Below are 27,170 nucleotides of genomic sequence, written 5' to 3'. Positions count from 1 at the left end.
CTTCAAGTTGGGCTGCTGCAGAGAGCAGTCAAATAAGAGATGAAGTAGGGTTTGGGGGGTGGGGTGAGTGTCACTGGGGTTAAGACAAGTGACATCCAAGATGCTTTCTCTATTAGTTTGCCTTCTCCAGAGAAACCATTCATTTGTCCTCCCCTTTTTGTTCTCTTCAGCTCCTTAGTTCATTGGATGATGCCAGGCCACATTGGTAAGGCTGATCTTATTTGCTCAGCCTACCAATTCAAACGCTAATCTCATCCAGAAATACCCGCATAGACACACCCAGAAATAATGCTGTTATGGTTTGTTAAATTAATATTTGTTAAGTGGAACACAGGGCTGTATGGTGAGCCTCAGTTCAACAACTGACCACAAAAGAACTTGAAATAAAGAGTTTGTGACTCAGGGTCCTAGAAAAAGTACAGGGCCTTAAGGGGCCCTGTGGGGAGAGCGCAGGCAAAGAGAGAGTCAGGACCTAAAGTCATGCCTTTATTAAGGTTCCTAGGCTAGAACCAGACTGGTCAATGCAAACAACAAAAAAAGGATTTTGGTAAGCCCCACAGACGGGGCGGGTGTCTATCTAAAGGGCCCCTAAGCCATCCAGGTGCAGAGAGGAAGGGGAGTCTGGTGATCACAAGGGTGGATAGGGAGGTCATGTCACGAACTTACATTTGCTTGTGACCCTGCAAGCTGCTGACTGGGGCACACACTTGCAGGGGAACCTGGTGTCACTTAAGATTCCTGCAGGCCACTTGGCCAAAAAAACCAGATGCTGAGGCAGCAATACCATGGCACAGCTTAGCTAAACCCTTGACAAATGTTTTACCAGCTATCTGGGGGGCAGGGTGTCCCTTAGTCCAGGCAAGTGGACGCATAAAATTAATCATTAACTTCCCAATGCTACAAATTTATACTTCTCTAAAATCATCAAGTACTTACCAGACAGTTTTACTTGCCTCTTATCCTTTCATCCTCATCGTGTCCCTGCAGGAGAACACCCTCTATTCCTACCTGTTCAGAGTAACTGAGGCTCACCCTGGTAATGGATGGGGGAGTTGGGATCCAAACCCAAGTGTTTTCTCATCCAAAGTCCAGGTGGTATCACTACATCACTTCGCTGTTCTTTGACTGAGTTCCTCAGCAGGTGGTGTTCAGGCTTTATGGGCTGGACTTATCTTTTTTGGCTGGTCATCCTTTAGGTAGAGAGGGAGTAAGCATGCATGGAGATTTTGCCATATGCGAACTCTGCATTAGGTGTTCTATATAAATTATTTAATCCTCATAACTACCCTGTGAGAGACACAAGGAAGTTAGTTTCACCTGTCCATGTTAGGTAACATGGTTAAAGGCACACAAAAAAAGTAATGGAGCAGGAATTGTATCTGACATTAAAGACCATGTGTATACCTCCATGTGGCCCAGGGCATTCATTGCCTCGCCAAACCTCTGTGCTGTGTCAAAGTAGCCAGGTTTAGAGGAGTGGCCCATTAGCGTAGGCCTTTCTGTTGTATGACTCTTCCTTCAGCCACCTGCAAAACTGACCCAGATCAGGAAGTTCTTGGGTTGCTTTCACTCTTACCTGGATCGTTATGCTGTCCACCGCAGTGTTTGTTCTGTAAAGGTATGTCTGCTAGATTTAGGACATGAGGGTCTGTGGGCCTCAACTGGGCCAAGTTAGGAAAGTGCCCTGGTCTTCCATCCTGAGGCCTAGCCTGAGCTCCTCCCTTTCTTTCTTTCCTTTTTTTTTTTTAAATATGTCCAAAGTGTTATATGTCTCTTACATTTATTTTAAAGATTATTTATTTATTTATTTATTTGACAGATAGAGGCCACAAGTAGGCAGAGAAGCAGGCAGAGACAGAGAGACGGAAGCAGGCTCCCTGCTGAGCAGAGAGACCGAACATGGGGCTCCATCCCAGGACCCTGGAATCATGACCTGAGCTGAAGGCAGAGGCTTTAACCCACTGAGCCACCCAGGCACCCCCTCCCTTTCTTTTCTGATTAACTGTTAAATGACATGATGAGATTTCCTGACAATGGGGAAGACAGAAGTCAAGTGGCTGAGGTGAGGAAGATAAAGGTGGGAGATGTCACAAAGCCAGCAGCCCAGCACGACTGAGCCTCAGTTTCCTGAACCCCTTGGGCAAAGGCCACTATTCTTCTGATTTGGTTTTTATTCTCCATTTCCTTTGTAGCATATGGGTAGCTGCCTCAGGTCATGAAAACATATATTCAGTGGAATGAAACATTGTAGATATTTACCAAGAAACTAAAAATGAAAGTTAGACATAAACTGTTTTATTCCATTGAACTATTTGGCTGAACTCATAAGAACAGTGATGAGATCATTCTTGGACACCTGCACCGAAATGAACCACGAGAAGAATATTTAGGAAAGATGAAGAGGATATTTGGCATTCTGAGCGAACGAGCTTCTTCAGGCCCAGGGAGTGGGATGAAATTGGCATGATCATTTTGGAGAATGAGTCAAACAGAGAACTGGAATGGGGTTTTTCAGGGAGGATATATTAGGGGAGTCAAAAGCTGATAAACAGCATTTGCATTTGTAGAAAAATAGGGGAAGTAAATCAAGGAATGCAAAAGTGAAGAGAAACTTAATTCAAGAAAGGGAGGAAAAACCCTGTAATCCTCATTAGTCTTTATAAATAGAAGGAAAACAAGTGAAAATAAGCTATCAGAAGTCAGTAAGATATTATGGGAGTATGAAGCTAATCTTAAGCAAGCAAAGCCCATTTCATTGATGTAAGAAACTCCCAGATGAACACTGACTAACAATGGACATCTGATCTTTTTGAAGCTGCATTTGGGTGATTCTTGTTCTTGGCTTGTACCTTGCACTCTAGGTCCTATGGGAAAGCAGCACTGTCCCAGAGTTCCAGAGGGTGGGCCAAGGTTAGATGTTGGAGTTGGTCCTTAATTTATTGTGTTGATTCTTCTTAGGGAAGAATAAAGATTGTGGGAACATGTGTTAGAATTTTAGCTGTGAGGCATGAACACAAAATATTAAATTGACTCCAACAACTTGAGTTAACTTGAAAACTCCCAGTCTCTTAGGATAAAAAATATATATATATAATCCTATTTAGAAATTCCTGGTGTGATCAGAATGCAGGACTGGTTCTTCTCATGAAGCCTACTAATGGAAAATTACATAATCTAAAGTCAATTAAATAGTAGGGTAGGATATAACAAATTCTTATTTCGTTAACTTTTTGAAGAATGAATAATCACTTTGCATTCAAGATAAGAAATTCATATTTTCCATTGGCTACTGAAAAATAATAGAAACAATTCCAGTTATGGTAGCAGCTCTCTGTGGGCTGACCCACCTCGACAATAATTTATTGTTTCCAGGTGACTTTTACATTGTGGGGTTATTCATGAGGTTAGACGTGATGAGAAACAGATACCAACAGAGCTGCAGATTCAAAAATGTTTTGTATTTCTTCTCCCAATCATAGATAGATTCACCATTGTTTTTCTCTTTTATAGGCTCATGCCAAAATCTGGCATCTCTACAACACTTCTTTCCGTCCAACTCAGGGAGGCCAGGTATCCATTGCACTAAGCTCTCACTGGATCAATCCTCGAAGAATGACCGACCATAGCATCAAAGAATGTCAAAAATCTCTTGACTTTGTCCTAGGCTGGTTTGCCAAACCCATATTTATTGATGGCGACTATCCTGACAGCATGAAGAATAATCTTTCATCTCTTTTGCCTGATTTTACTGAATCTGAGAAAAAGTTCATCAAGGGAACAGCTGACTTTTTTGCTCTTTCTTTTGGACCAACCTTGAGTTTTCAGTTATTGGACTCTCACATGAAGTTCCGCCAATTGGAATCTCCCAGCCTGAGGCAACTCCTTTCTTGGATTGACCTTGAATATAACCACCCTCAAATATTTATTGTGGAAAATGGCTGGTTTGTCTCAGGGACCACCAAGAGAGATGATGCTAAATATATGTATTACCTCAAAAAATTCATAATGGAAACCTTAAAAGGTAGGAGTGGGAATAAAATTCTAATTTCCTGCCAAAATCCACAGGAAAAACAATCTTTCAGATGATCTGTAATAAACTGTGTGAATTTATAGTTTTAATAGTAATGCAGAAAATCATTTTGGCAACAGCAGGAAGGCATTTATGTGACACCTTTCTCATTTGGGACTTTGAGGAACTTAAATTTATTTTTTAAAACTCATTTTGGAAATGAGAAACTGGGTTGTAATGTGTGAAATAATTTTATTTTCAGAGTTACTTTAGATTATATTAAGGATTAAGTAAATCTCAGGGTATCTAGATCTCTGTACATGTTTTGGGGTTCTTATTATTCGTTTTGAATAGAACAATTTTTTAAAAGATTTTATTTATTTATTTGACAGGCATAGATCACAAGTAGGCAGAAAGGCAGGCAGAGAGAGAGAGGAAGGGAAGCAGGCTCCCCACTGAGCAGAGAGCCCGATGCGGGGCTCGATCCCAGGACCCTGGGATCATGACCTGAGCTGAAGGCAGAGCCTTTAACTCACTGAGCCACCCAGGCACCCCTGAATAGAACAATTTTTAAAGAAAAAAGAATACTAACATCTCCTGAAGAATAAATTGCATAGTTCATGCTTTTAAAGATTTTAGTTCATTTATTGCAGCAGCCACAATGCTAGGATAGAAAATGGAACAAAACATCTTCTCAGGCCCAAAGACCGCCTACTGGAAATAAAAATATTCCAAGTAAAAACGTATTGGAGATCATCTTATTTGTGAGGACTTTTATTTGTAGAATTGTCCAGGTGTGATAGCTTTCTATTAGTAAGAAAGGTCACTGTTTTACCAAACAATAAGCATTATATGTAACTTATTTCCCTAAGTAGTAAACCCCTTAAGTGTTCTTGAGTCATGAGGCTGGTACCCAGGTCAGGGTTGGTCAAGTTGTTCTCATCCTCTCTTCTCTTTGTAGCCATCAAGCTGGATGGGGTGGACGTCATTGGCTACACGGCATGGTCTCTTATGGATGGCTTCGAGTGGCACAGAGGCTACAGCATCAGACGTGGGCTCTTCTATGTCGACTTTCTAAGCCAGGATAAGAAACTGTTGCCAAAATCGTCAGCCTTGTTCTACCAAAAGCTGATAGAGAAAAATGGCTTCCCTCTTTTACCTGAAAATCAACCCCTAGAAGGGACATTTCCCTGTGACTTTGCTTGGGGAATTGTTGACAACTACATTCAAGTAAGTCAGCTGACAAAACCAATCAGCAGTGTCACCAAGCCCTATCACTAGTAAGTAGTGCTTCCTTATTAGGTTGTCATGGCTCATTGTCCATTCTTCAGGCCAGACGTGGTTCCTGAGTGAGCACGTTAAGGGCATTTTGGAACATGGCACACTTATCTCCAAAAATCTTCCTAGCTTCATCTTGCACTTTAAATCAGCCCCCAAAGAGGAACAAATTAAAAATATATGAATATTTAAGATCTGAAAAGATAGTAAAAAGATAAAATACTCCCTTTTAATTTGGTGGTTTTCAATGCTTTTTAAAGCAGTTGGGTTCTTCCATAAACAAGAAGTAACACAGAACTCCAAATTTTCTGAGATCTCAGTGGAGCAGCTGATCCTGAGGCAGGAACACCAGGCAGAGCTCTCCCGAGGCAGAGCTGCGTGCTGTTGCAGAAGCACTTCCACAATGAAAACCTTTGCTCCAATGATTCACTGCCCCAAATTTCATTTTTAGAACTAGTCATCGAAATGGTAAGGAAGTTCTTCAAAATGGTCAACCAACATTTACTGAACACTTAAAATTAGGCAATCTTCAATAGTATTTTTAACTTTCCAATCTTAAAGGGATTTGTTTTCTAGAGTTTGATGGAATATTTTAGTAGGCACTTATTGGATGCTTAGTGTACAAAGCCCTCTGTTAATCACTGGGGGTGTTTGGTTGAGGGGAGTGCACACTGAGATGAGTAAGGTTGATTTCTGCTTTCAAAGAGGTCTGTTGAGGGAAAATGCTGGATACACAAATAATATAACAAAGTGCACAGAGTAGGGTGCTAAGTGAGCAGGGTGATGGTTGGGTCCTGCTAAATAGTATGAGAATAAAGATGGGAGTTGAGAGAAATTGGAAGGGGAGGTGAATCATGAGAGACTATGGACTCTGAAAAACAATCTGAGGGTTTTGAAGGGGCGGGGGGTGGGAGGTTGGGGGAACCAGGTGGTGGGTATTAAGGAGGGCACGTATTGCATGGAGCACTGGGTGTGGTGCAAAAACAATGAATTCTGTTATGCTGAAAAGAAAAAAAAAGATCAAGACAGAGACAAAGGTTGGTATTCATAGACAAGCAATGGCATTTAGCATGCTGGGTGCTTCCCTCTACCCTTCTGAGTTCTTAGCTGAGATCCCCTATAATTAAAGACAGATTAACAACAGAAAAACAAATAGAAGTTTATTAACATGTATAGTTTCCATATACATGAGAGTTACTCAGAGAAAAATGTGTAACTCCTTGAGGTGACTTAGAATTCTGGTTTAAATACCATCTCAATAGAAAAGGCTAGAAGGGAGGGTGGGATATAGGTCTCTTAGGGAAGAATAAACAATTTTTAGGAAAGACAAATGGGCCCTTAGAAGATTAGAAGGGAACCACAATAGCTTGTGAGAAAGTGTCTGGGTGTTGTGGTGACCTCTGGTCTCCAATTCTGAGACAAGACTCCATCTTCCCTGGGGGGATGAAACTCCTGGGAGGGAACTGATGACAACGGAGTTCCTTTTGGAGCATCTGTCTTTAGACAGGTAAGGGAAGTTCTGAGAAAGCCTTTCCCTGTGTTTGTTATTTTTTGAGTGCTTGAAGCTTAAAATAATCAGTATACCAGCGGAACATACTTTGGAGTAGCAGGCCCTGAACTCCTACAGTCACATTTTGGGGTGGCATATTCTGTGACCCTTCACATCAAAAGAAGTATTTAGAAGAATGCTTGGATCTGAGGAAAGGTCTTTTGGTTGAAATGGGTTGCTGTTTTCTTCTAAGTATCAAAAGGAAATCCTTTACCTATAAGGAAATAAATCAACACTATCCTTAACATGTTTTTTTTGCTGGGTTATATTATTCTTAGGTCTTTTGCAGACCTAGTTGGTTTAAAGGGCAGTGTCAGACTTGGGTCCCTTCTTACATTTAAAAGACAACTTTGGGACACTGTTAGCAAAGTTGTCTGAGCACAGGAGGGAGAGGTGTAGCTCTGCCTTGTTGGTTGGGTTTGGGGGTTTCCTCCCTCCTCTTCTCTCTTCTTCCTCAGCCTCTGTTCCCAGAACCTCCCTTTCCTAATTTCTCTCCTAGAAGTGGGATCCACGGTGGGGTTCAAATAGGGTGCTGGTCGGGGGAAGGGGACAAAGGGAGGGAGATGAGCTCCCTGTCCCTCTTTACTCCTCTGCTGGGGGTTCGTTGGTCCCTGGTCTTCGTTCTCTCTCCTGACCTGCCAGGTGCCACTCCCAGCTGGGCTCTGTATCCCTTGTCCCTGAGGACTCATGCTCTGCCCTGTTTTCTGACAGCTGCCTGAGCCTGGGCAGGTAATTCGCAGTTCAGTTTTACATGGAGAGAATTTTCTGCCAACATCTCTGTACAGACAGTGGGAGTTGTGGGATATTGTGGGGGACCCCTTCATTCCTGCTCTGTTCCCCATCCCTGGACTGTGCTTGCCTTGGGAACTGGTAAGTAGTGAGAAAGTTTTAAGGGTGTGACCTATTTCCTTGAGAGAGAGCAGAGAAACTCTGGTCAGAAGCAAGATGTCTGGCAGTGATGAGGAAGGGGAGAGGATTGCTTTGTCATCTCCTTAAGGGAGGTTGTGTTAGAATTTGATCTGATGCCAGCCGCGCATCAGCTCTGGACCCTTCCTCTGAGGTTGCTCTGCCCTTTTATCTCATCTGTTGTGGGGGTTCCTACTCCTTCATGTAGCGAAGCCTCCCTCCTCCCCCTACTCCCCAGGCTCTCCTGCACACAACCAACCACACACAAACTAATTCCCTCTCAAACCCATGGTGGGTGAACTTCTGCAGAAGCTCTCTAGTGGGAAAATCTTGTAACTGCTCTTTTGTTCTCTTTGCTTTTCCCCTTGAGCCTTGCTTTATTTTGGCAGTGCCCTTCCTAAGTGAACATACTACCTGGCAAAGTAAAAACAAGGTTGTTGTAGGGCGGCCCCAAAGAGAGTGTGCATATGTTTTAATTTACAAGCTTTTCTCTATACTCTTAACACATTATATTAAAGTCCTGAGAAGTAATTTTTCAACCATGGAAATTCATTTCGTCCCTCCTGGCTAACATCTCGAATTCCTAATACAAATAAATTCCTAATATCAATTAAAAAAAAAACTTTAAAAAGAATATCCCACTAAGGGTACCACCTGTCTGAAGTCTAACCTCCGGCTTGTTCATGTGGACTGTCACTGTCACTGGACCTAACTTCCCAGATGACAGGTTTGTTTTCCCATAACTACTAATGCTCATAGAAAACACAGGTCCTTAACTGCTACGTGTTGGGGACATAAAGCTTCTTTAACCTTGGCCACAATCAGGAGAAGATTTCTTCCATAATATACTAAACATATGCTTTATGCCCATTTCTTCTGAAAGACTCAACTTGATTTTTCATTTTTTTTTATTAAGAAAAGTCAACCAATTAATGATGGTTAGATAGATTAGATAGGTTAGATAGAATTATGCCCAAGTGCTCATTTCTAAGTGTCTTGATTTTCAAAAAATAAATGCCTCCCACCCCCAAGTATTATACCTTAGTCTCTCATATTTGTTTGCAGATAAGCTGAATAAAAGCTGCTGTTTTAGGAAAATTGTGGTAGAAAAGTTACAAATTTAGTTAACTCAGAGCTCTGTGAGAATAATCCAAAGAATTCCTTCAAGCTATGAACACTTTCACTTCAAAAGAGCATGCAAATATTTTCTCTTGCAAAGCTGAGGAAACAAGATTTGTGGGTGCATCACAGTGGAAAAGTACTTCTCACAGCATTCCCACAGTACTAGGGGAAATGCATGCGTGGGTGATCTACAAGGGACAGTTCTCCAGAGAAAGCAATTTCCCTGTGACATGCTGGTGTTTTATTACTTTCCTTTATAAACACAGCACTGAGCCCTCCAGAGAAGCAGTAAGCAGCTCCGGCCACAACTTGCAAAGAAACCTCTGCTAGAGATTCCAAACCAGAGTTTGACCCCTATTTGTATTCCGAGGGTCAGGCAAACCCAGGCACCTGTTCTAACAGGACTGTTTCAGAGGAGAGCACTGGTTTAGTCAGTGGGTCCTTAGAATGAACTTAGAGTGTGCCTTTTCCTCCACGGTTAACACGTGGAGGGAGAATTTTGTGGTTCAATTTTACAATCTATCTGCTTTTCCTAAATACTCATTTTCATTTTGGGGGCTAATTCATCAGATGATTGAAAACCACTGGTCTCGTGAGCATCACAGAAAAATAGCATTTTAAAACTATGCTCAAATAGCCCAGTATGTGTAAATGACAATATTGTTCCTCATTTCCACATTCTCTAACACTTTCTCCATCAGATTGAATTTAATGTTTTTGACACTAACGCCGATAAAAAGCAACAGTTACACATATCTAGCATGTTCTTTGCCTACAGCAAACTTCAATTTAGAACGTGATTTTAAGATTCATGATTTGATTTTAAATATCATTGTGTTTTCTGACTCTAACTCGCTCGGATTCTATGTTTCATCTTTTTGTCCATTTTCTAAAAATTTAGGAATCTCGTATTATTGGTGATTTCTTATATTAAAACACAAACATTCAAAAGCACTTTGCTTGCTTAACACAGACCATTAAGGTTTGTCATATAAAATAATTTTTTAAAAAAATCAGATTTTGTTTTTTTGTATTTTTCCTTTTCAAAATTATTTAATTATTTCATTTATTATCATTATTACGTTCAATTAGCCAGCATACAGAACATCAGTAGTTTTTGATGGAGTGTTCGACGACTGATTAGTTGCTTATAACACCCAGTGCGCCTCACCCCACGTGCTCTCCTTACCCATCACCCCCCAGATTTTAAAAAAAAGAAACATTAAAGAAGCAGTGCAAGAATCAGAACTATAGGTAAAGCAAATATGCATTAAAAAGTGGATTTTTTTTTTTTTTTTTTTTATTCTTCACGAGCCGAGCAATTGAGGAAAAATGGTTTAAACCTCCTGCTGGAAAGGCTCCCTTTCTGCTGCTCCTGCTTGGCTAGCTTCGCCGCAGGGACCGCGCGGAACTCCTCTCCCGGGGCGGTCAGGGGAAGCTAACGCCTCCTCCTCTCCCGGCAGGTGGACACCACCCTGTCTCAGTTCACCGACCCGAACGTTTACCTGTGGGATGTCCACCACAGTAAGCGGCTGATTAAGGTGGACGGGGTGGTGACCAAGAGGCGGAAGTCCTACTGCGTGGACTTCGCGGCCATCCGGCCGCAGATAGCCTTACTCCAGGAGATGCACGTCTCGCATTTTCACTTCTCTCTGGACTGGGCCCTGATCCAGCCGCTGGGCAACGAGTCGCAGGTGAACCACACGGCGCTGCACTACTACCGCTGCGTGGTCAGCGAGCTGGTGCGCGCCAACATCACGCCGGTGGTGGCGCTCTGGCGGCCCGCTGCCCCGCACCACGGCCTGCCGCTGCCCCTGGCCAGGCACGGCGCCTGGGAGAACCCCCGCACCGCCCTGGCGTTCGCCGAGTACGCCCGCCTGTGCTTTCGGGATCTCGGCCGCCACGTCAAGTTCTGGATCACGATGGGCGAGCCGTACACGCGCAACATGACCTACAGCGCCGGGCACAACCTGCTGAAGGCGCACGCGTTGGCTTGGCGCGTGTACGATGAGAAGTTCAGGGGCTCTCAGAAGGGGAAAATATCCATAGCCCTGCAGGCCGATTGGATCGAACCCGCCTGCCCTTTCTCCCTAAAGGACAAAGAAGTGGCCGAGAGGGTTTTGGAATTTGACATCGGCTGGCTGGCCGAGCCCATTTTCGGCTCTGGGGACTATCCACGTGTGATGAGGGACTGGCTCGACCGAAGAAACAATTTCCTTCTCCCGTATTTCACAGAGGAAGAAAAAAAGCTAATCCGGGGCTCCTTTGACTTTCTGGCTGTAAGCCATTACACCACCATCCTTGTTGACTGGGAAAAAGAAGACCCAGTGAAATACAACGATTACCTGGAAGTGCAGGAAATGACCGACATCACCTGGCTCAACTCTCCAGGTCAGGTGGCCGTGGTGCCCTGGGGCTTGCGCAAAGTTCTCAACTGGCTGAAGCTGAAGTATGGAGACCTTCCCATGTATATAATAGCCAACGGCATAGACGACGATCCGCTCGCAGCCCAGGACAGGCTGAGGGTGTATTACATGCAGAATTATGTCAACGAGGCTCTGAAAGGTAAGGGGTCCCGGAAACAGCCACCTCGAAGCCTATGGCCCCCTGAGGGTGTGATGCCCGATAGGCGCTCAACCATATACACCCACTATCGCTCTCCGAGGAAAAGTGCTATCTGTTCCCTGCCATGCTGAACAAGTCCAAGATAGACCTATATTCTCCCCCAGGGGTAATGGAGTTTAGTTAAAAGTGGGAGACCCTAGAAAAAGAGTGGAAAATTCCCTAACACCTGTTCTGGGCCTGTAAAAGCGTGGAGTCCTTTGTCTCCCATCTCAGATGGGATTACAGCACTCATGCCTTCTTCGTGTGCTTACAGATTGAACCCAAGTTCATCACGGGAGGTTGAATTATATAAAACCTACTATGCTGACTGTAGCTCAATATTTGTCCTCTCGTGAAAGAAGCCTTTTATGGTTAAACCTAATTTAGTTTTATTAAATGGTATTGAAAGTTTCCATGATGCATTCCCTAATGCTGTGTAAGAGTGAAGTGTTGTGTGCAAAAATATTTTAACAACCATTCTGTCCTTTTGTTTTTCTAGCCTACATACTGGATGGTATCAATCTTTGTGGATACTTTGCTTATTCATTTCACGATCGCTCAGCTCCGAAGTTTGGCCTCTATCATTATGCAGCAAATCAGTTTGAGCCCAAACCGTCCATGAAACATTACAGGAAAATTATTGACAACAATGGCTTCCCCGGTCCCAAGACTCTGGGAAGATTTTGTCCAGAGGAATTCACCCTGTGCTCTGAATGCAGCTTTTTTCATACCCGAAAGTCTTTGCTGGCTTTCATCGCTTTCCTACTTTTTGCTTTTATTATTTCTCTTTCTTTAATTTTCTACTACTCTAAGAAAGGCAGAAGAAGTTATAAATAGTCCTGGACCTTTTTCTATTCTTTTATTTTGAAATAATTATGTGCATACATCAGCTTTTAACCATTTGTACTTCTTAGTGTTGTAAAACTATAGATTTCATTTATCCGACTTTCAAGAAAATTTTATATGGCATAGGACAGACGTTTGGAAATGAGCATAAGCGATTGTAAAATATTGAATAATGTGAATAGTGCCTGGATTTGTTCTTTTTTTTTTGTTTGTTTGGAAGATAATCAGTGAGTGTCAGGGGCCATGATTTCTGCAACATCCTCTAACGAACGTATGTGAAATGGGAACCATTTTGTAATTTTTTTTTACAGGAATTGAATGACCTTATCAGTGCCCATTCCTTAATGTAGTGTTTATCTTGAAGTAATAATTGCAGACTTTGGAATAAAAGTTAAGTCCCCAGTAACCATACTCAAGTAACCAACTGCCATGATACGCTTAATGATCTCTGTTGAACCAAGTTTCCCTTGAAAAAGAAATGGCAGAATAGAGGTGAGATTACAAAGGGCCCTATGCAGCAACATTCCTTTTAAAAGCAGTGTTTCTAGCAAATGCTGCTAATATTAATTTATGTATCCGGTTAATGATATGTTTAGCAGAGCAAATGATAGAACTTTATTTTATGTGACGTTCAAGGCCTGCTCCAGGCCCTTCGGTCCATGAGGGCTTTGGGTTACTGGGGCCCTGTCAAGGGTCTGCGTATAGAGGACTTTGAATGTTTGCAGAAAAATAAACATGAATTATGAGATGTTGGGCTCTTCAGGAAGCATAAACCGATCGTGAAATGCATTATATTATATGGCTCTAGGAAGAGGAAAGGAGAAAAAAGTACTTATGAGCAATATTATGATTAATTTGATTATAACCCTTTGATTTTAGAGCACTCCTTGCAATGAATGATGTGACCTTTCCTGAGCAAATAAGAATGAAATAATAACTCACCCTGTGAAGAGTGACTTCACTTGCTGTTCTTTAGAATGTGGCAAGATTTCTTTGAATTGAATTTTTTTTTTTTAATTCTTCATAGACTCCAAAGCATTTGGTCTGATAACCCTGGAAGATTTGTCTCTGTGATTGTTGAGGTTTATTTAATATTTTGGCTGCAACTTCTGTGGAACTAACTCTGAACTAGTTTTGCTTTGAACTTTCACACTGAAACATGCTACTGATTTCTAGAAAGGGCTAATGAGGTCTTATCCTTTAATGCCCCTTAAACAAGTTTTGCTGATTTTCAGACAAGGGTCTTTCTGTTTCACTATTGCTGTGCATGATCCCAGTGTTTGTTTTATAGATAAGCCAGTATCATATCAGGCAAGGTAAACCACTATCATATCAAGCATAACTAATCTTGCTGACACAGAGTAATGGTGTATAATAAAATGCTGTACTGTATTATGTATCATCTTCAGAGGTGGTATGATTTTTTTCCATGAAAGATAAGCTTTTGTTGGTATTCTTTTAAAAATTGGACTTCTTATTACAAATAGAAACTAGAGAATAATAGATTCTTCTATGTATATATTTTTTTCTGATTCTAAGAGTAATAAATGTTCATTGTAAAAAAATTTAAAAGCATAGAAAGTATATGTAAAGAGAAAAAATGCCCTGTAATCTCACTACCAATAATAGAGCCTATGTATCTTGCTTTGCATGGAGTTGGATCATATTGTAAATAATCATGTATCTTTATTAATTTTCATCATGTGTGTTTCTTTTGTCATTAGTCTTCAAAAGCATGATTTCTAGTTGTAAAGTGATCGCACTCTATGAATTTATTGCAACTTATTTAACCATTCCTATTGTTTGGATTAATTTATTGTTAATTACTGTAAATGTTTAAAAATTTTCTTGCTACATCATTTTCATTTCCTTGAGTGTGGATGGAAGTAATTCGGTCTTTTGATGAAGTATTGTAATAAATCTGCCTGCAACTTTGCCTCCTTTATAATCATATAACTGGCTTCCAGATACGTTTCTTTAAAAACAATTTTTTTGAGTTGACCTAACTACACAGAATATGAGTGCTGGGTCTGACAGCGAGGCTGAAAGATGGCAGGGATGGAGGGTGCCCCAGGCCCATCCCTGTGGTTGAGCTGAGACTTTCAGACACAGAGAAAGAAAATAGAGGAAGAGTTGAAAAAGACAAACAGACACCAAAGCCTCAAAGAGAAATGACCTCTTAAAACCATCCAACCCAGTTATAGTGAGGGCAGCATGCTAAGGTCGAGCACCCTTGGCCTTTAAGAGGAGGTCGGTGGCTCCCACCGCAGGAAAGGAGGGGTGGCACCCCTTGGGTCTGCCCAGACCCCAGGAGGGAAGAGGAAGGTGGGGCAGGAGGCGGGACTTCCTGTCAGAACACCGCCCTCCTTCCACGTCAGTTCTTGTAATATTCCCCTCGCGAGTCCTGGGTGTTTCACCTCTTTTCTTTTCTCTTCTTTTCTCTTCTTTTCTCTTCTTTTCTTTTCTTTTCTTTTCTTTTCTTTTCTTTTCTTTTCTTTTCTTTTCTTTTCTTTTCTTTTCTTTTCTTTTCTTTTCTTTCTTTCCTTTCCTTTCCTTCCTTCCTTTCTTTTTATATAGAGACAGTTCCCCTGGCACTCCTGCATCTTTTATTAGGTTGTGCGGTCAAGTGTAAAGGGACATTAGGTGGTAAACTGTTGTTTCCTGAGGCCTCTTGGCTTAATTTCTGCCACACTTGTATTTGCTCTACTTTCACAGCACCTGCTTTGGATCCAGGTGTACCACTTGTGCTTATGCCTTGTTCCTTTTGCTTGGGTTTGGAAGGATGGTTTTTCAGATTCATTAAAGACATTTTTCATTTTATTTTTGGTCTTCCACAGACAGTAATTAGAATCTATTAATGCCTTGGAAGCTTTACCTTTATACTATTTATAACAATGCTGTCCAATAGAAAGGGAGTGCAAGCTGCATATTTTAAATTTTCTGTAGTCCCATTAAAAAAATTAAAAAGTGCAGGAGAAATAAAGTTTAATTCTATATATTATTTTCCCAACATAATCAAAATACCATAACTTCAATGTAATCAATATAAAAATGATGAAGATTTTTACATACTTTTTTTTATACTAAGTCTTAGGAGTCTGGTGTGTGTTTTACCTGTGTGGTACATCTTGTGCTCACTTAGGATTAGCCAGACTGTAAGGGCTCAATAGCCACATGTGGCTTAATGGCTGCTCCATTGGACAGTGCAGGTCTATAAAGAAAGCCTCGCTCTGCTAAGTTAAATAATAGCATAATAAGATACCCAAAATATTTAATAAGTTAGAAAAATGAACTTCTAAAAAGAGTTCTATAGTCCATGGAAATAACTGACAAGGAAATTTATAATTAAGCTAAACTATTGGTTAAAACAAATATTTTAAAACATCTATGTAGGAAAATAAAAATAAATTCAAAATGGGTGAAAATCCTAGCGGAGAACACAGGCAGCAACCTCTTGGACCTTGGCCATATCAATTCCTTGCTAGTTAGACACATCTCCAGAGGCAAGGGAAATAAAAGCAAAAGTGAACTATTGGGACTTCATCAATATAAAAAGTTTTTGCACAGCAAAGGAAACAATAAAATTAAAAGGCAACCTATGGAATGGGAAAACATATTTGCAATGACAAAACATAAAGGTCTAGTATCCAAAATCTATAAAGAACTTCTCAAACTCAGCAACCGAAAAACAAAAAATGCAGTCAAGAAATGGGCAGAAGACACGAGAAGACATTTCTCTAAAGAAGACATACAGATGGCTAATAGACACATGCAAAAATGCTCAACATCACTTATCATCAGGGAAACACAAATCAAAATCATAATAAGATATCACCTCACACCAGTCAGAATGGCTAAAATTAACAAGTCAGGGAACAACAGATGTTGGCAAGGATGCTCAGAAAGGAGAATCCTCCTACACTGTTGGTGGAAATGCAAGCTGGTGCAGCCACTCTGAAAAACAGTATGGAGGTTTCTCAAGAAGTTAAAAATAGAGCTACTGTAGACCCAGCAATTGCACTAGTAGGTATTTACGCAAAGGACACAAAAGTAGTGATTCAAAGGCGCACATGTACCACAGTGTTTATAGCAGCGGTGTCCACAATAGCCAAACTATGGAAAGAGCCCAGATGTCCACTGACAAATGAATGGATAAAGAAGAGGTGATATATATATATATAATGGAATATTACACAGCCATCAAAAGAATGAAATCTTGCCATTTGCAATGACATGGATGGAACTAGAGAGAATTTTACTAAGTGAAATAAGTAAGCCAGATGACTTCATTGATATATGGAATTTAAGAAGCAAGGCAGAGAACATAGGGGAAGAGAGGGAAAATAAATAAGATAAAACAGAGACTCTTAACTCTAGGGAACAAATGAAGGGTTGCTGGAAGGGAGGTGGGTAGGGAATGGGGTAACTGGGTGATGGGTATTAAGACAGGCACTTGAGGTAATGAGCACTGGGTGTTATATACAACTGATGAATCACAAACTTTACCCCAAAACTAATAAACTGTATGTTAACTAACTTGAATTTAAATGCAAAAAGTAATTCTATGTGGAATGAAGAATTCTGGAACTAGTTTTGAATATCAAATTCAAGTGGTAGAATTAAACTGTTTTTGTTTTTACATAATCTAACCCATTTTTTCTCTCAAAATGCCTTTCTTCTGAGTGAATAGAGCAATTATATTGTCCTACAGCATCTCCATTTAATATTTAATATTTAATATTGAACAATGTTGCTCAAAATTTCTGTCTGGGAAGGAGAACGTTAATTTAGATGACATGGACCAACCTTGACAGAGAGCCCGGGTTCTAGAAGGAAAGAAGAGGCTATGTCTTTTTGTTTTGTTTTGATTTTCAGTATTTAGCCCGCTATCTTATGCAAAATACTCTTCAACAAATGTTGATGAGTTGAATAAATTATGGCTGAATGACGGAATACATGAATTAATAGAATTAGCTCCCTGACATCACCTTTCTCCAGAGAGCATTTTAATAAAGACTGAGTGTCAAGAATCAGATACTTCTGTGTGTTAGATGCTACAATGGCTCGATTCTATGTATTCAGAGGAAGGAACACGAGCTTCCATGTGATTACCTTTGATAACCTGTCTTTCTGAGTAACAAGGCAGTAGCACTGCTATCCTAAATCATCACCGCCAGAACAATCACAAAGGGAGAGGCCTGTAACTTCTTTCTTCCTATTCACACTATCCTTGACCAGTCAGTATTCATACCATTTGCAAGAATTGTTCTATATTGGGTTAAGTTCTTTCTTTGCAAATAAAAACCAGGGGACTCATCTTCTAGAAGGAAATTCCTTTATGTCATCTTAAAATGCTTACAGTTCCTAAGAATATGTAGCTTTTTTCTTCTCAGATCCATTTTGCTTTTCCATTTTTTATAACCATTAAATATTGGTAGAGTTTTGTTTGTTCCAGTAAATTTCCTGGGACATCTTTGTTTCATACCTTTGTGGTAAATACCCATTGTTTGATATCAAGGAGAAAGGGGACAAGCAAAACCACAAAGAACCTTGAGTGAAGGGTGGAAATACCATAATGTCTGTGATAAGACACAAGAAGAAGGTGAAATCTGTACTGTGACATAATTATTACACAACAGAAAAGGCTTAGTGTCTGATAGACCAGACTTTGTTTCAACCCAATAGGTTAGAGAAGAAAACAATTTCAACCTACCTATTCACTGAGTCAGAAAGGCAGAAGAATGGGAGTTGGTGGGCCCACCTTGTAAATGCCACTGGGTCTCAATTTTCTTATCTTTGAAATGGGAGTAATATCAACCAGAGCACAGTGCTGAACATACCAAGTATCCAGTAAATAAAGCACCTCCCCTAGACCCGTTTTTTTCCTGGATTCATTTCCACTTTCTCTTAAAATGTATAGGATTTATTGTTCATCAGACATTCAGAGCTCAGTAACATAAAACCGGGGACTGTGGCAGTCAATACGACTCCTCCAGAAGCACTTGTTATTTTATTTGTGACTTTGAATATACATAGTCACGGAATGCCCTTGGTAAAACCAAACTAAAAAAATTGATCCCCACAGTGATTTAGCAATATCGGATTATTTTCTTGGATCCGAATTTTGTGAATGTTGAATGGAGAGCATCCTGAAGATCATTTGGCAGAAGACGTTCCTATAGTGGTATGTTTGTACCATCTGTTCTTTTGAAACAATCTAATCACACAGAAAAAAACACTGAAATTTGTATATTTGTTGCTGAATTGGTAAATAATTGCAGACCCATTAACTAAATTTTTGTGTGATTCAAAACTCCTGGGTTGAGTTTCTAATTTTGGTAGTAATCTTTCCATATGCTTCTTTTATGGTATAAACGAATTCACTTTTAATGAGCTTGTTTATTTTTTATAAATTATTGGCAACTGAAACCCTGCACTTAATAAATAGCTAGAATAGGCTGAATGGTTTTGTGGGTTTTTTTTTTTTTTCTGTTTAAAATCTCAATTGATTAATTTGTAAAATTTGGTTTTCTTTCACTATTATAGCAGTTACTGTCTAATTATGGCCTTAAGCATAAATGTTGCCTAAGACTTTTCAGCCAGTTTTGATCATGTGACTCAAAGCTTTGGCTAATTTAGCTCCAGGTTATCAGACTGTGAGTGTTTCAAGTTTTCAACAGTGTTTCAAGGCCATGCTGTTACATTTAAGACATGAAGGTTTTATAACTATTTTTTTTTCATCTTAAATTATGGTTATTATGAGTCTCCAGTAAGTAGCCCAAAGCCTTCAAAATAAAACATTTCAATCTACAGGGGCAGAAGTGGTAAGCCACAGAGCAGCAAAACAGATAAAATTAGAAAAAGATTGACGGGTCAGGTGAAAATATTCCATTAGTGAAAGATGACAGATGAAAAATGAACATGATTTTATTCCAAACTGGTACTGCTCTAAAATGTCCTTATTCTATCTGTGCTTGTCATGGCCCTAATTACGCACCAAAACAAACACAGTGGGGGTTGCTCGTCCATCAGCCTGACAATAGCAGAGCTGGAAGATTCCAGCAGTGCTCATCTAGGCAGGAAGGAAGGAGACAAGGGAAGCCAGAATGCTTGAGGGGTGTGGGGTGTGGAGAAGACTTGCAGGATTGGGGAGAGCCCATGAAAGAAATGTCTGCAACAATGACAGAATTTTTCCACATGAAGACTAGAGTGGGTTAGGGTTGGGTATTTCCCTTCTCCCATGTCACTTAGGCTCTGACAAGACCTCAGGCTAAGCTCTGGTTAGCTAATTTCTCCTGAGGGGAGGCCTCATTAAGAACAAAGTGCTCTGGGGTTCTAGCTGGCTCAGTTGGTAGAACATGTGACTCTTGATCTCTGGGTTGTGGGTTCCAGCCCCACACTAAATTTTTTTTAAAGCAAACAGAGTGTTCTGGCATATTCCAAGATGGCCCCTTCTCCTCTGGCCCCATCAGAAACACAAAGAGACTTTTCTCTGATATTACACAAGGCAAAATACAATCTCCAGCATACTGTGAGAACCTGATAGATCTCCTGGAGTAAATCCCACAGATTGTGTCCCCACCCACCCTGCCCTGCCCCACATCTGCCATGACTGGATCTCCGTAGAGTTTGTAACTCTTGGAGTTGACAACACTGAGCCTCTGGCAATTCATGAATTACAGTTCGGGTTTTCCTACCCCAGCACTGGCTCCTGAGGTGGTTTCCACTTGTTAGTCTCCCTTGGATACCCCACATACTTCCTGTATTTGTCTGTCTCTCCAGTTTGGGGGGCAGGAGTTTGCTGTGTGTCTCCGCTTCTCTGACAGGTCCAAGAAGAGTTGCTGATTTTTCAGTCTTTTTTGATTTTCACTTGCTAGGATAGAGTGGTGATTTCCCTCCCATCACCTCTACAGAGATAGAGGGAAAAAAAGGAAAGTCAAGGAAAGTCTGGGAGTGGGGGGGTGGTGTGAGGGGAGGTTATTGTTAAACCAATTGTGATGTAATTGGAAAATAAAGTCTCTATTGTCTCAGTGGCTCTCCAGCCTTGGCCAGTAAGACACAAACATAAAAAGGCACCAAGGATCACTACTGGTCCTATGATGGACATGGAAAGATTTAAATCTAGTGTTCTCCAACAACAGCCTAAAAGCCTGGATGACTTGGTTACCGCCACCGTGACTTTGCTGGAGAAAAGTGGAGGCATGTCATGTGTGATGCATGGGAAGATGACTGGTACAGCTATTTTTGAATGCCTTTAAGACTATTTTGCTAACATAGGAATTTATATTTTTATTCACAATATTTTGGAAAACAAATGATAAGTGTTTTCTCTCCTGGCTACAGTTGCACAAGGACAATCTCATAAAGAACACAATTTGGCAAACAGTGAGTGTGTCCAATACAGTCAGGGTGGGTGTCTCCTCTCGGATGTCTCTCTAGCCTTCAACCAGATATATCTAAAGAGGAATGAATATTCATTTGTTTCCCCTTCAAACTAGATCTTCTCTCTGTTTCCTTCATTTACCTGCAGTCATCCCTGGGAGATATTCAGCAGGAAATTCTGTGGATTCTTTTCACTCTGATGTGTGTAGCATCCACCCAGCATTTGGGAGCTTGCTGAGGGTGTCTCCTTTAAACTCCTTGCTTAGATGTTTCCCATACTCCCTAAATGGTTTTTTGGTTGTGTCTGTTCTACACAATAAATGCCATTTTGATTCCATTCACTTCTCCCTGCAAGTGCTTACAGTATGTGTCCTTGCTCCCTACCATCAGCTGATATTTGCTCTAAATCTCTCTCTCAGGATACCAGGTGGCTCAGTCAGTTAAGCATCTGCCTTCAGCTCAGGTCGTGATCCCAGGGTCCTGGGATGGAGCCCCGCATTGGACCCTGCTCAGCGGGATCCTGCTTCTCTGTCTCACTCTGCCTCCTGCTCCCCCTGCTTGTGCTCTCTCTCTCTCTCTTTATCAAATAAATAAATAAAATCTTTAAAAATCAATCACTCAATCAATCTCCCTCTGCATGTGCTCTGGACTGGTCATCCTCAAACTGGCTCAATGTCAAGATCAGCACCGACTACCTCCTTCCAGGACTTGTGTGACTGTCTAATCTCTGCCATTGGATTATAAAGTTCCTCTGGGGCAGGTACCTTAGCTTATTTGTCTTGTTATTCTCTGGAATGAATACTAATTGCTGGATAAACATTTCTTATATGAATAAATGCTTAATGAAAAGGGGTAGGGGTTGAAATGTATTACATGTGGTTCTTCAAGAGGAGTTAACTATTTTTTTTCCAGTTACTGAGGCTCAGTTGACCTTTATTACCTGGAGTTCTGTTAGTCAGACTTCCAGTCAACAATATTTATGATGCTAATTGGTGTTCATAGTGATGACTCTAGGGCTGCACAAAATCTTGAACTGTCTTCTCAGTCATTTAAGAGAAGATGATATTCAGATGGTTGCTTCTAGTTAACAGATTCATTATGTCATCATGGATTACCTATTTTAAAAGAATTAAAATACAATAAAAAATTTGATAACATCACACTCAACATTACTTTTCCTTTCATGATCAGCTCATTCAACGAATAATTAGCACACACTTAATATATGCAAGTTAATAGAGTTACTATGCAGGAATATTCTACTCTTGTCAATTTATGTATATATGAAATGCCTTGTGCATCAATTGTGCCAGTCAACACTTTACTGTAATTGGCATAGAGTATGATATTTAATCAATTTTTTCAGTAGACATTAAGCAAAATATGGTTCTTTAAAATAGTTTATTTTGTAGAGAAACTACTAAAAGTTTACCTATGAAGCAAAATTCTAGAAATCAAATCCAGTTCTTTGATAGGTCTTCAAAGGTACCTTAGAGCAGGTTGGCTGCCTATCTAACAGGTCACGATTCTGGACTTTGAGCCATGCTGTGTCGGTAGCTCTTCTCTCCGTGTCTGCCTTGTCTGGAGTAGATGCAATACTAGGGATGCAGGTTGAGATTGGGTGCTTTAAGCAGTGGTTCTCAAGCCTGGTTGCATGCCGGAACACCTTGGGAGTTTTAAAAACCACTGATGCCTGGTCCTAGTTACAGGGATTTTAGCTTAATTGGTCTGAGCTGTGATTCTGTGTCTCTTTAATGGATCCAGGGCCCACTGGACAGGCTTGTCAAGTCTCCCAGGTGACCCTAGCCCTAGACCCCAGGGCCACCTCTTCCTTCACGGTGTAGCTCAGGTGAGGTAGCAGCTTCCTGCTGTTGCTACTCCCTGACTTCCTCTCCATCCATGTTGGCTTCTCAGCTCTTCCATCATGCCTGTAACCAACTCTCTGCATAACATTCTCTCTGTTGTAAAATCTCAAAGTAGTTCTTCTTTTCCTTATTCTGGTTCTCATTGGAACTTGGCCAAGACAGCTGGCAGTTAAGATAGTGAAAAGCTAATTAAGCATAGACTGGAGCAACCATGGGCAGCCAACTGTAAACCTGCCTAGGGAGCAGATAAGGCTCAGGCAAATGGTGATGGGGGAGTGGGAAGGACAGAAGTTTGGTGACCATTTCCAGAGGTCATTCATTTAGCAGCACGGATACATTGAAGATATTCTATAACACAAATCTCATGGGAGAATTTCATGAAATGTTCTAATTTCATTATTTTTTGTTGATATAGTGTTCTTGTCATGGGTCACACTTTCATTTGTAAAGTCTATAGGGAAGACATGCATTTTTTACATGGTGCCTATCTATTGGTATGTATGGTTAATTAACTCTACCCTTTAAGTCCATACTAGTAAAGCTGAAGAAACCTAAATGTGAATTTCTTTTTAAATTTGTGATACACTTTTACAAAACCCTGGGATTGGCTTTTGCTTCAAATTCATGACTAACCATATGGTAGGTTTGGAAAATCTCATCCCAGTTTAAAAAAAAAAAAATCAACCTCAAAAAATGCCTGTTCTTTGTTTTATGTAAGTAGGAGGAGATGCTCTGTTCTATCCTACTTAACCATCTTGTCCCATTTGAGCTCTGCTGATGACGGCTCTGCTGATGACGGCCAAGAGGAAGCAATTCCAGTGATCAAATGAAAACCACTTGTGTCTCTTGGTTGTAAACATGAACATTCAAGGCTTACTTTCAAGGAGGTTCAAGGCTGATCATATGCAGACCCAAAGCCTTTTCTTCACACACACACACACACACACACACACACACACACACTTGCACACACTCACACATAACCCCCACACCCCCAGATGATCCTGCAGCAGCTCTCACCCAACTGTGATTTCTGAATGGACTTACTGAATTGGACTTTTTTTCTGCTCCTTTATAGATGCCTTGAGAAAGCAGTAAGTAGTGAACAACTACATTTTACACCAAATAATTGTTAGGCAAAACTAGCATTTTTGTTTTCTTAGGGACATCATTGCTATAAGCTATGAGACTGACTCTCACTGACCTAGAAATGAATAGGAACAACCAACATTTGTCAAGCCCCTTCTTTAGAGATGTGCTACTATCCCCATTTCACAGATGAGTAAACTGAGGCTTATGGAGGTTAATAACTTGCTAGCGGCTCACAGCAGCAAAGTAGAGGTTAAGAGTGGGATCAGAGCAGGCAGGGTTGCTCCAGAACTTGCACTCTGAATTTATGTTTTAAGTGGTTGGATAAATGCAGAGCTTCTTTATGCCCGAGCTAATCAGTCCTGGGGAAATTAGAGACTCAGAAAGACCCAGCAACTAATTTAAGTTATTAGTGATTATTTGAAGTTAGGTTCACATTGGTTTCCTCAAAAAGGTAGCCAACCAATTTACAAGGAGAAGAGAGACAATTGTTGACCGGGGGAGCTGCAGAAAGCTTTTAGAAGGAGAGATTGTAAATGGCAGATTTATAAGACAAATTACTTACTAGATTGACAATTAAAAGTGCATTAAACACCCAGGTCCAAAACACTAGTGGGTGGAAAACCAGAAATTACGGTTGCTATGTACGCCTGCAGTTACACAGGTTGAAAAGGACCCCATGCTTGGTTTAACATTCTTCTGTGATCGTCTTGAGTTTCTTTCTTTCTTTCTTTCTCTCTCTCTTTCTTTCTTTCTTTCTTTTTCTCTTTCTTTCTTTCTTTCCTTCTTTCTTTCTTTCTTTTTAAAGATTTTATTTATTTATTTGACAGAGAGAGAGAGAGAGATCTCAAGTAGCCAGAGAGGCAGACAGAGAGAGAGGAGGAAGCAGGCTCCCTGCTGAGCAGAGAGCCTGATGTGGGGCTTGATCCCAGGACCTTGGGATCATGACCTGAAACAAAGGCAGAGGCTTTAACCCACTGAGCCACCCAGGCGCCCCATTGTCTTGAGTTTCTTAATCTACGTTTATCTTTGAATCTGCATTTTGTGATGATGCTGATGGGTCAATGTGGTCTGCATGTTGGTGAGAGGAGCCCATGCACCTGGAGGGCTGTGGTCCAGCGCAATCCAGGGGCACACAGCAGTTGGCCCAGACCTCCTGTGCCTGCCTCTGGGCAGTTGGAGATTCCTGGGGGGGTGGCCAGGACAATACCTGGGTCCAGATGTTGTGATAGCAACAGTGACAGGGGAAGTGGCAAGTGCAACTCCTCAAGTTCAAGGAAATGTCAGAAGAAACATTGCAATAGCATTGGATACATTTGCTTGTGAAATTAACTTCAGACATGTGAAAGCGGTTTTTGCAAAGAACGAACTCTTTCTTTCTTTCTCTTTTTCTTTCTTTTTTTTTAATTAAAGATTTTATTTCCTTATTTGTCAGAGAGAGAGAGAGAGAGAGAGAGAGAGCACAAGCACGGGGAAGCCGCAAGCAGAGGGAGAAGCAGGCTTCCTAATGTAGGGAGACCAACGTAGGACCAGTTCCCAGGACTCTGGAATCATGACCTGAGCCAAAAGCAGACGATTAACTGACTGAGCCACCCAGGCATCCCAAGAGCTAAATCTTTTAGGAAAAAATTATTCTGTGACAATTATCAGCTCCAGATGTAATGAAATTTATATTTTGATATCACTTATTAGAAATTTATGCCAATATAATATTCCCAAATAATCCCAACAATGTTGTCACAGCCTGGAAAATACTCTCAAAAGCTCTAATAATAGATGCATATGCAGAAAAAGCCTTCTCAAAATTAAATATGATCAAGAATTTTTTGTAATCTTGCAAGAGCAACCAATATTGCTTTAAATCCATAGCTATTAAAAATAAAGTTGCTAGAATTATAGATTTTGATGATCCAATATATTTGCAGAAAAGCCAGAAAAAATCATCAATGTATCGCACTAATAAAATACAATCATTATCATGTTATATAAAATGATGACACCAAAACAAATTTTGCAAATTATGCAAGTTTATGTTGTTCCTCTATTGCCATTACTTCTTTTGCTCTTTCATAAGTAACAAAACGTTTTCAGGGAAAAAATGTTTATATTTTAGCACCTTTAATAGCACTTTTTCCTGCTCTTTCAACAGGGGCTTTCATTTTCATTTGGCATTGGGTTCTTTAAGTTAGGTATCCAGCCCTGCTCCCAGAAGAAGGAAATGATACTATAGAAGAAGCAAGGAGGATAAGGTGCTTTAACCAAGAGTTCAAGTTTCATTTTTATCCTGATGAAAAATATAGCCCTGATGCAGAGGGAGTGGTTGTTTCAGGGTTGGGGTTGAGTGAGTGTTGACTCAGCCCCCTACCCCCAAACCCCGCCACCTTAGGAGCCCTCAGGCTTCTGGTTGCCAAAGCTGCACGTTAAGTGTTGGACAGCATTACAGACAAAGACAACCAGAGGAGAATGGATTGTTTTCTTTTTTAGTTACTACTCTTGTTAAAAGCACTGTATGTTTTATGTCTATTTTTATTCTCATCTTAATTTTCCTCTCCCTACAATCCGAGCTGGTTCCAAGGAGAGAGAGAGATTGCAGAGCAGTCTGGTGTCCATGACGCTGGGCCAGAGAGCTGGATGCAGGCCCAGCTTTGCCTTTTGTTGCAGTGAGACCTTTAGAAATGATTCAAGTCTTTAATTCTTCATTTTCTTGTACACGGTGGTGAAGGATACAATGACAAGTGATGCATTTTGGTGATACTGTTTTGATCCATTGCTTTAGTGTCATGAGAGCAAATGTCAACATAGGGAAAGGGGCAAATAATATGGTAGGATTATTACAAAAATGTTTTGATCATGTAGATCCCCTGAACAAGTCTTGGGGACCTGCAGAGGTCTGCAGACCACACTTTGAGAACCACTGCTCTGTGGAATCATTTGAAAACACCAATAGTTGGACCCAAGCTCCTGTGTTCAGAGAGGACCCAGGAGCCCAGGAGAGGACAACACACAGGACAAGTCCTAAAATGAAAGATTAAGTCTTGAACCAAAATATAGAAATAAGTCAGAATAGTCAATTATGCTTTGTAAAGACTTTTGAACTAAAAACGCTAGCAAATGAATTGGAGGAGAGTAGGGTCACTGTTGAGACTCTTCCTGGCCTGGAAATTCAACTGGAAGTAATATCTTAAAAGACAGAACAAAAGAACAAGGACAAGATAATCACAAGAGGGGGAAAAAAATAGATTTTTGGCGGATGTATCTGGAAGAACTAACATGTGAGTAAAAGAAGATTTAGAAAGGAGAAAAGGAACAGATGGAGAAGAGGCAATAATTAAACTAATGAAAGAAGAAAATGTCCTCAAGATTAAGAGAGACCTGAATGTGCAGACTGAAACTATTCAGAGTTCCAAGCAGAAGGGATGAGGGGGGGGGGGGGGGGAAAGTCACCAAAGCTAGTCTGGAAAATCCTTAAACTCCAAGAATGGAGAGAAACCATTACAAACTTCCAGACAGAAATAACTGG

The 27,170-nt window shown here is 40.7% G+C and overlaps 1 protein-coding gene across 1 annotated transcript in view; it reads left to right on the top strand.

Moving 5' to 3' along the window:
* Window positions 1-14,250, top strand: part of KL (klotho) — a 40,873-nt gene extending 26,623 nt beyond the window's left edge. Inside the window, exons 2-5 of the mRNA XM_059144257.1 lie at window positions 3,511-4,021; window positions 4,971-5,239; window positions 10,328-11,429; window positions 11,968-14,250. Coding sequence (XP_059000240.1) covers window positions 3,511-4,021; window positions 4,971-5,239; window positions 10,328-11,429; window positions 11,968-12,305 — 2,220 coding nt within the window. The 3' untranslated portion in view covers window positions 12,306-14,250. The remainder of the gene's footprint in view (window positions 1-3,510; window positions 4,022-4,970; window positions 5,240-10,327; window positions 11,430-11,967) is intronic.
* The last annotated feature ends 12,920 nt before the right edge of the window (window positions 14,251-27,170 follow it).

The sequence above is a fragment of the Mustela lutreola genome, chromosome 13, assembly GCF_030435805.1.
Source record: "Mustela lutreola isolate mMusLut2 chromosome 13, mMusLut2.pri, whole genome shotgun sequence".
Taxonomy (NCBI): Eukaryota; Metazoa; Chordata; class Mammalia; order Carnivora; family Mustelidae; genus Mustela; species Mustela lutreola.
This window is presented reverse-complemented; position numbering and strand designations above follow the sequence as displayed.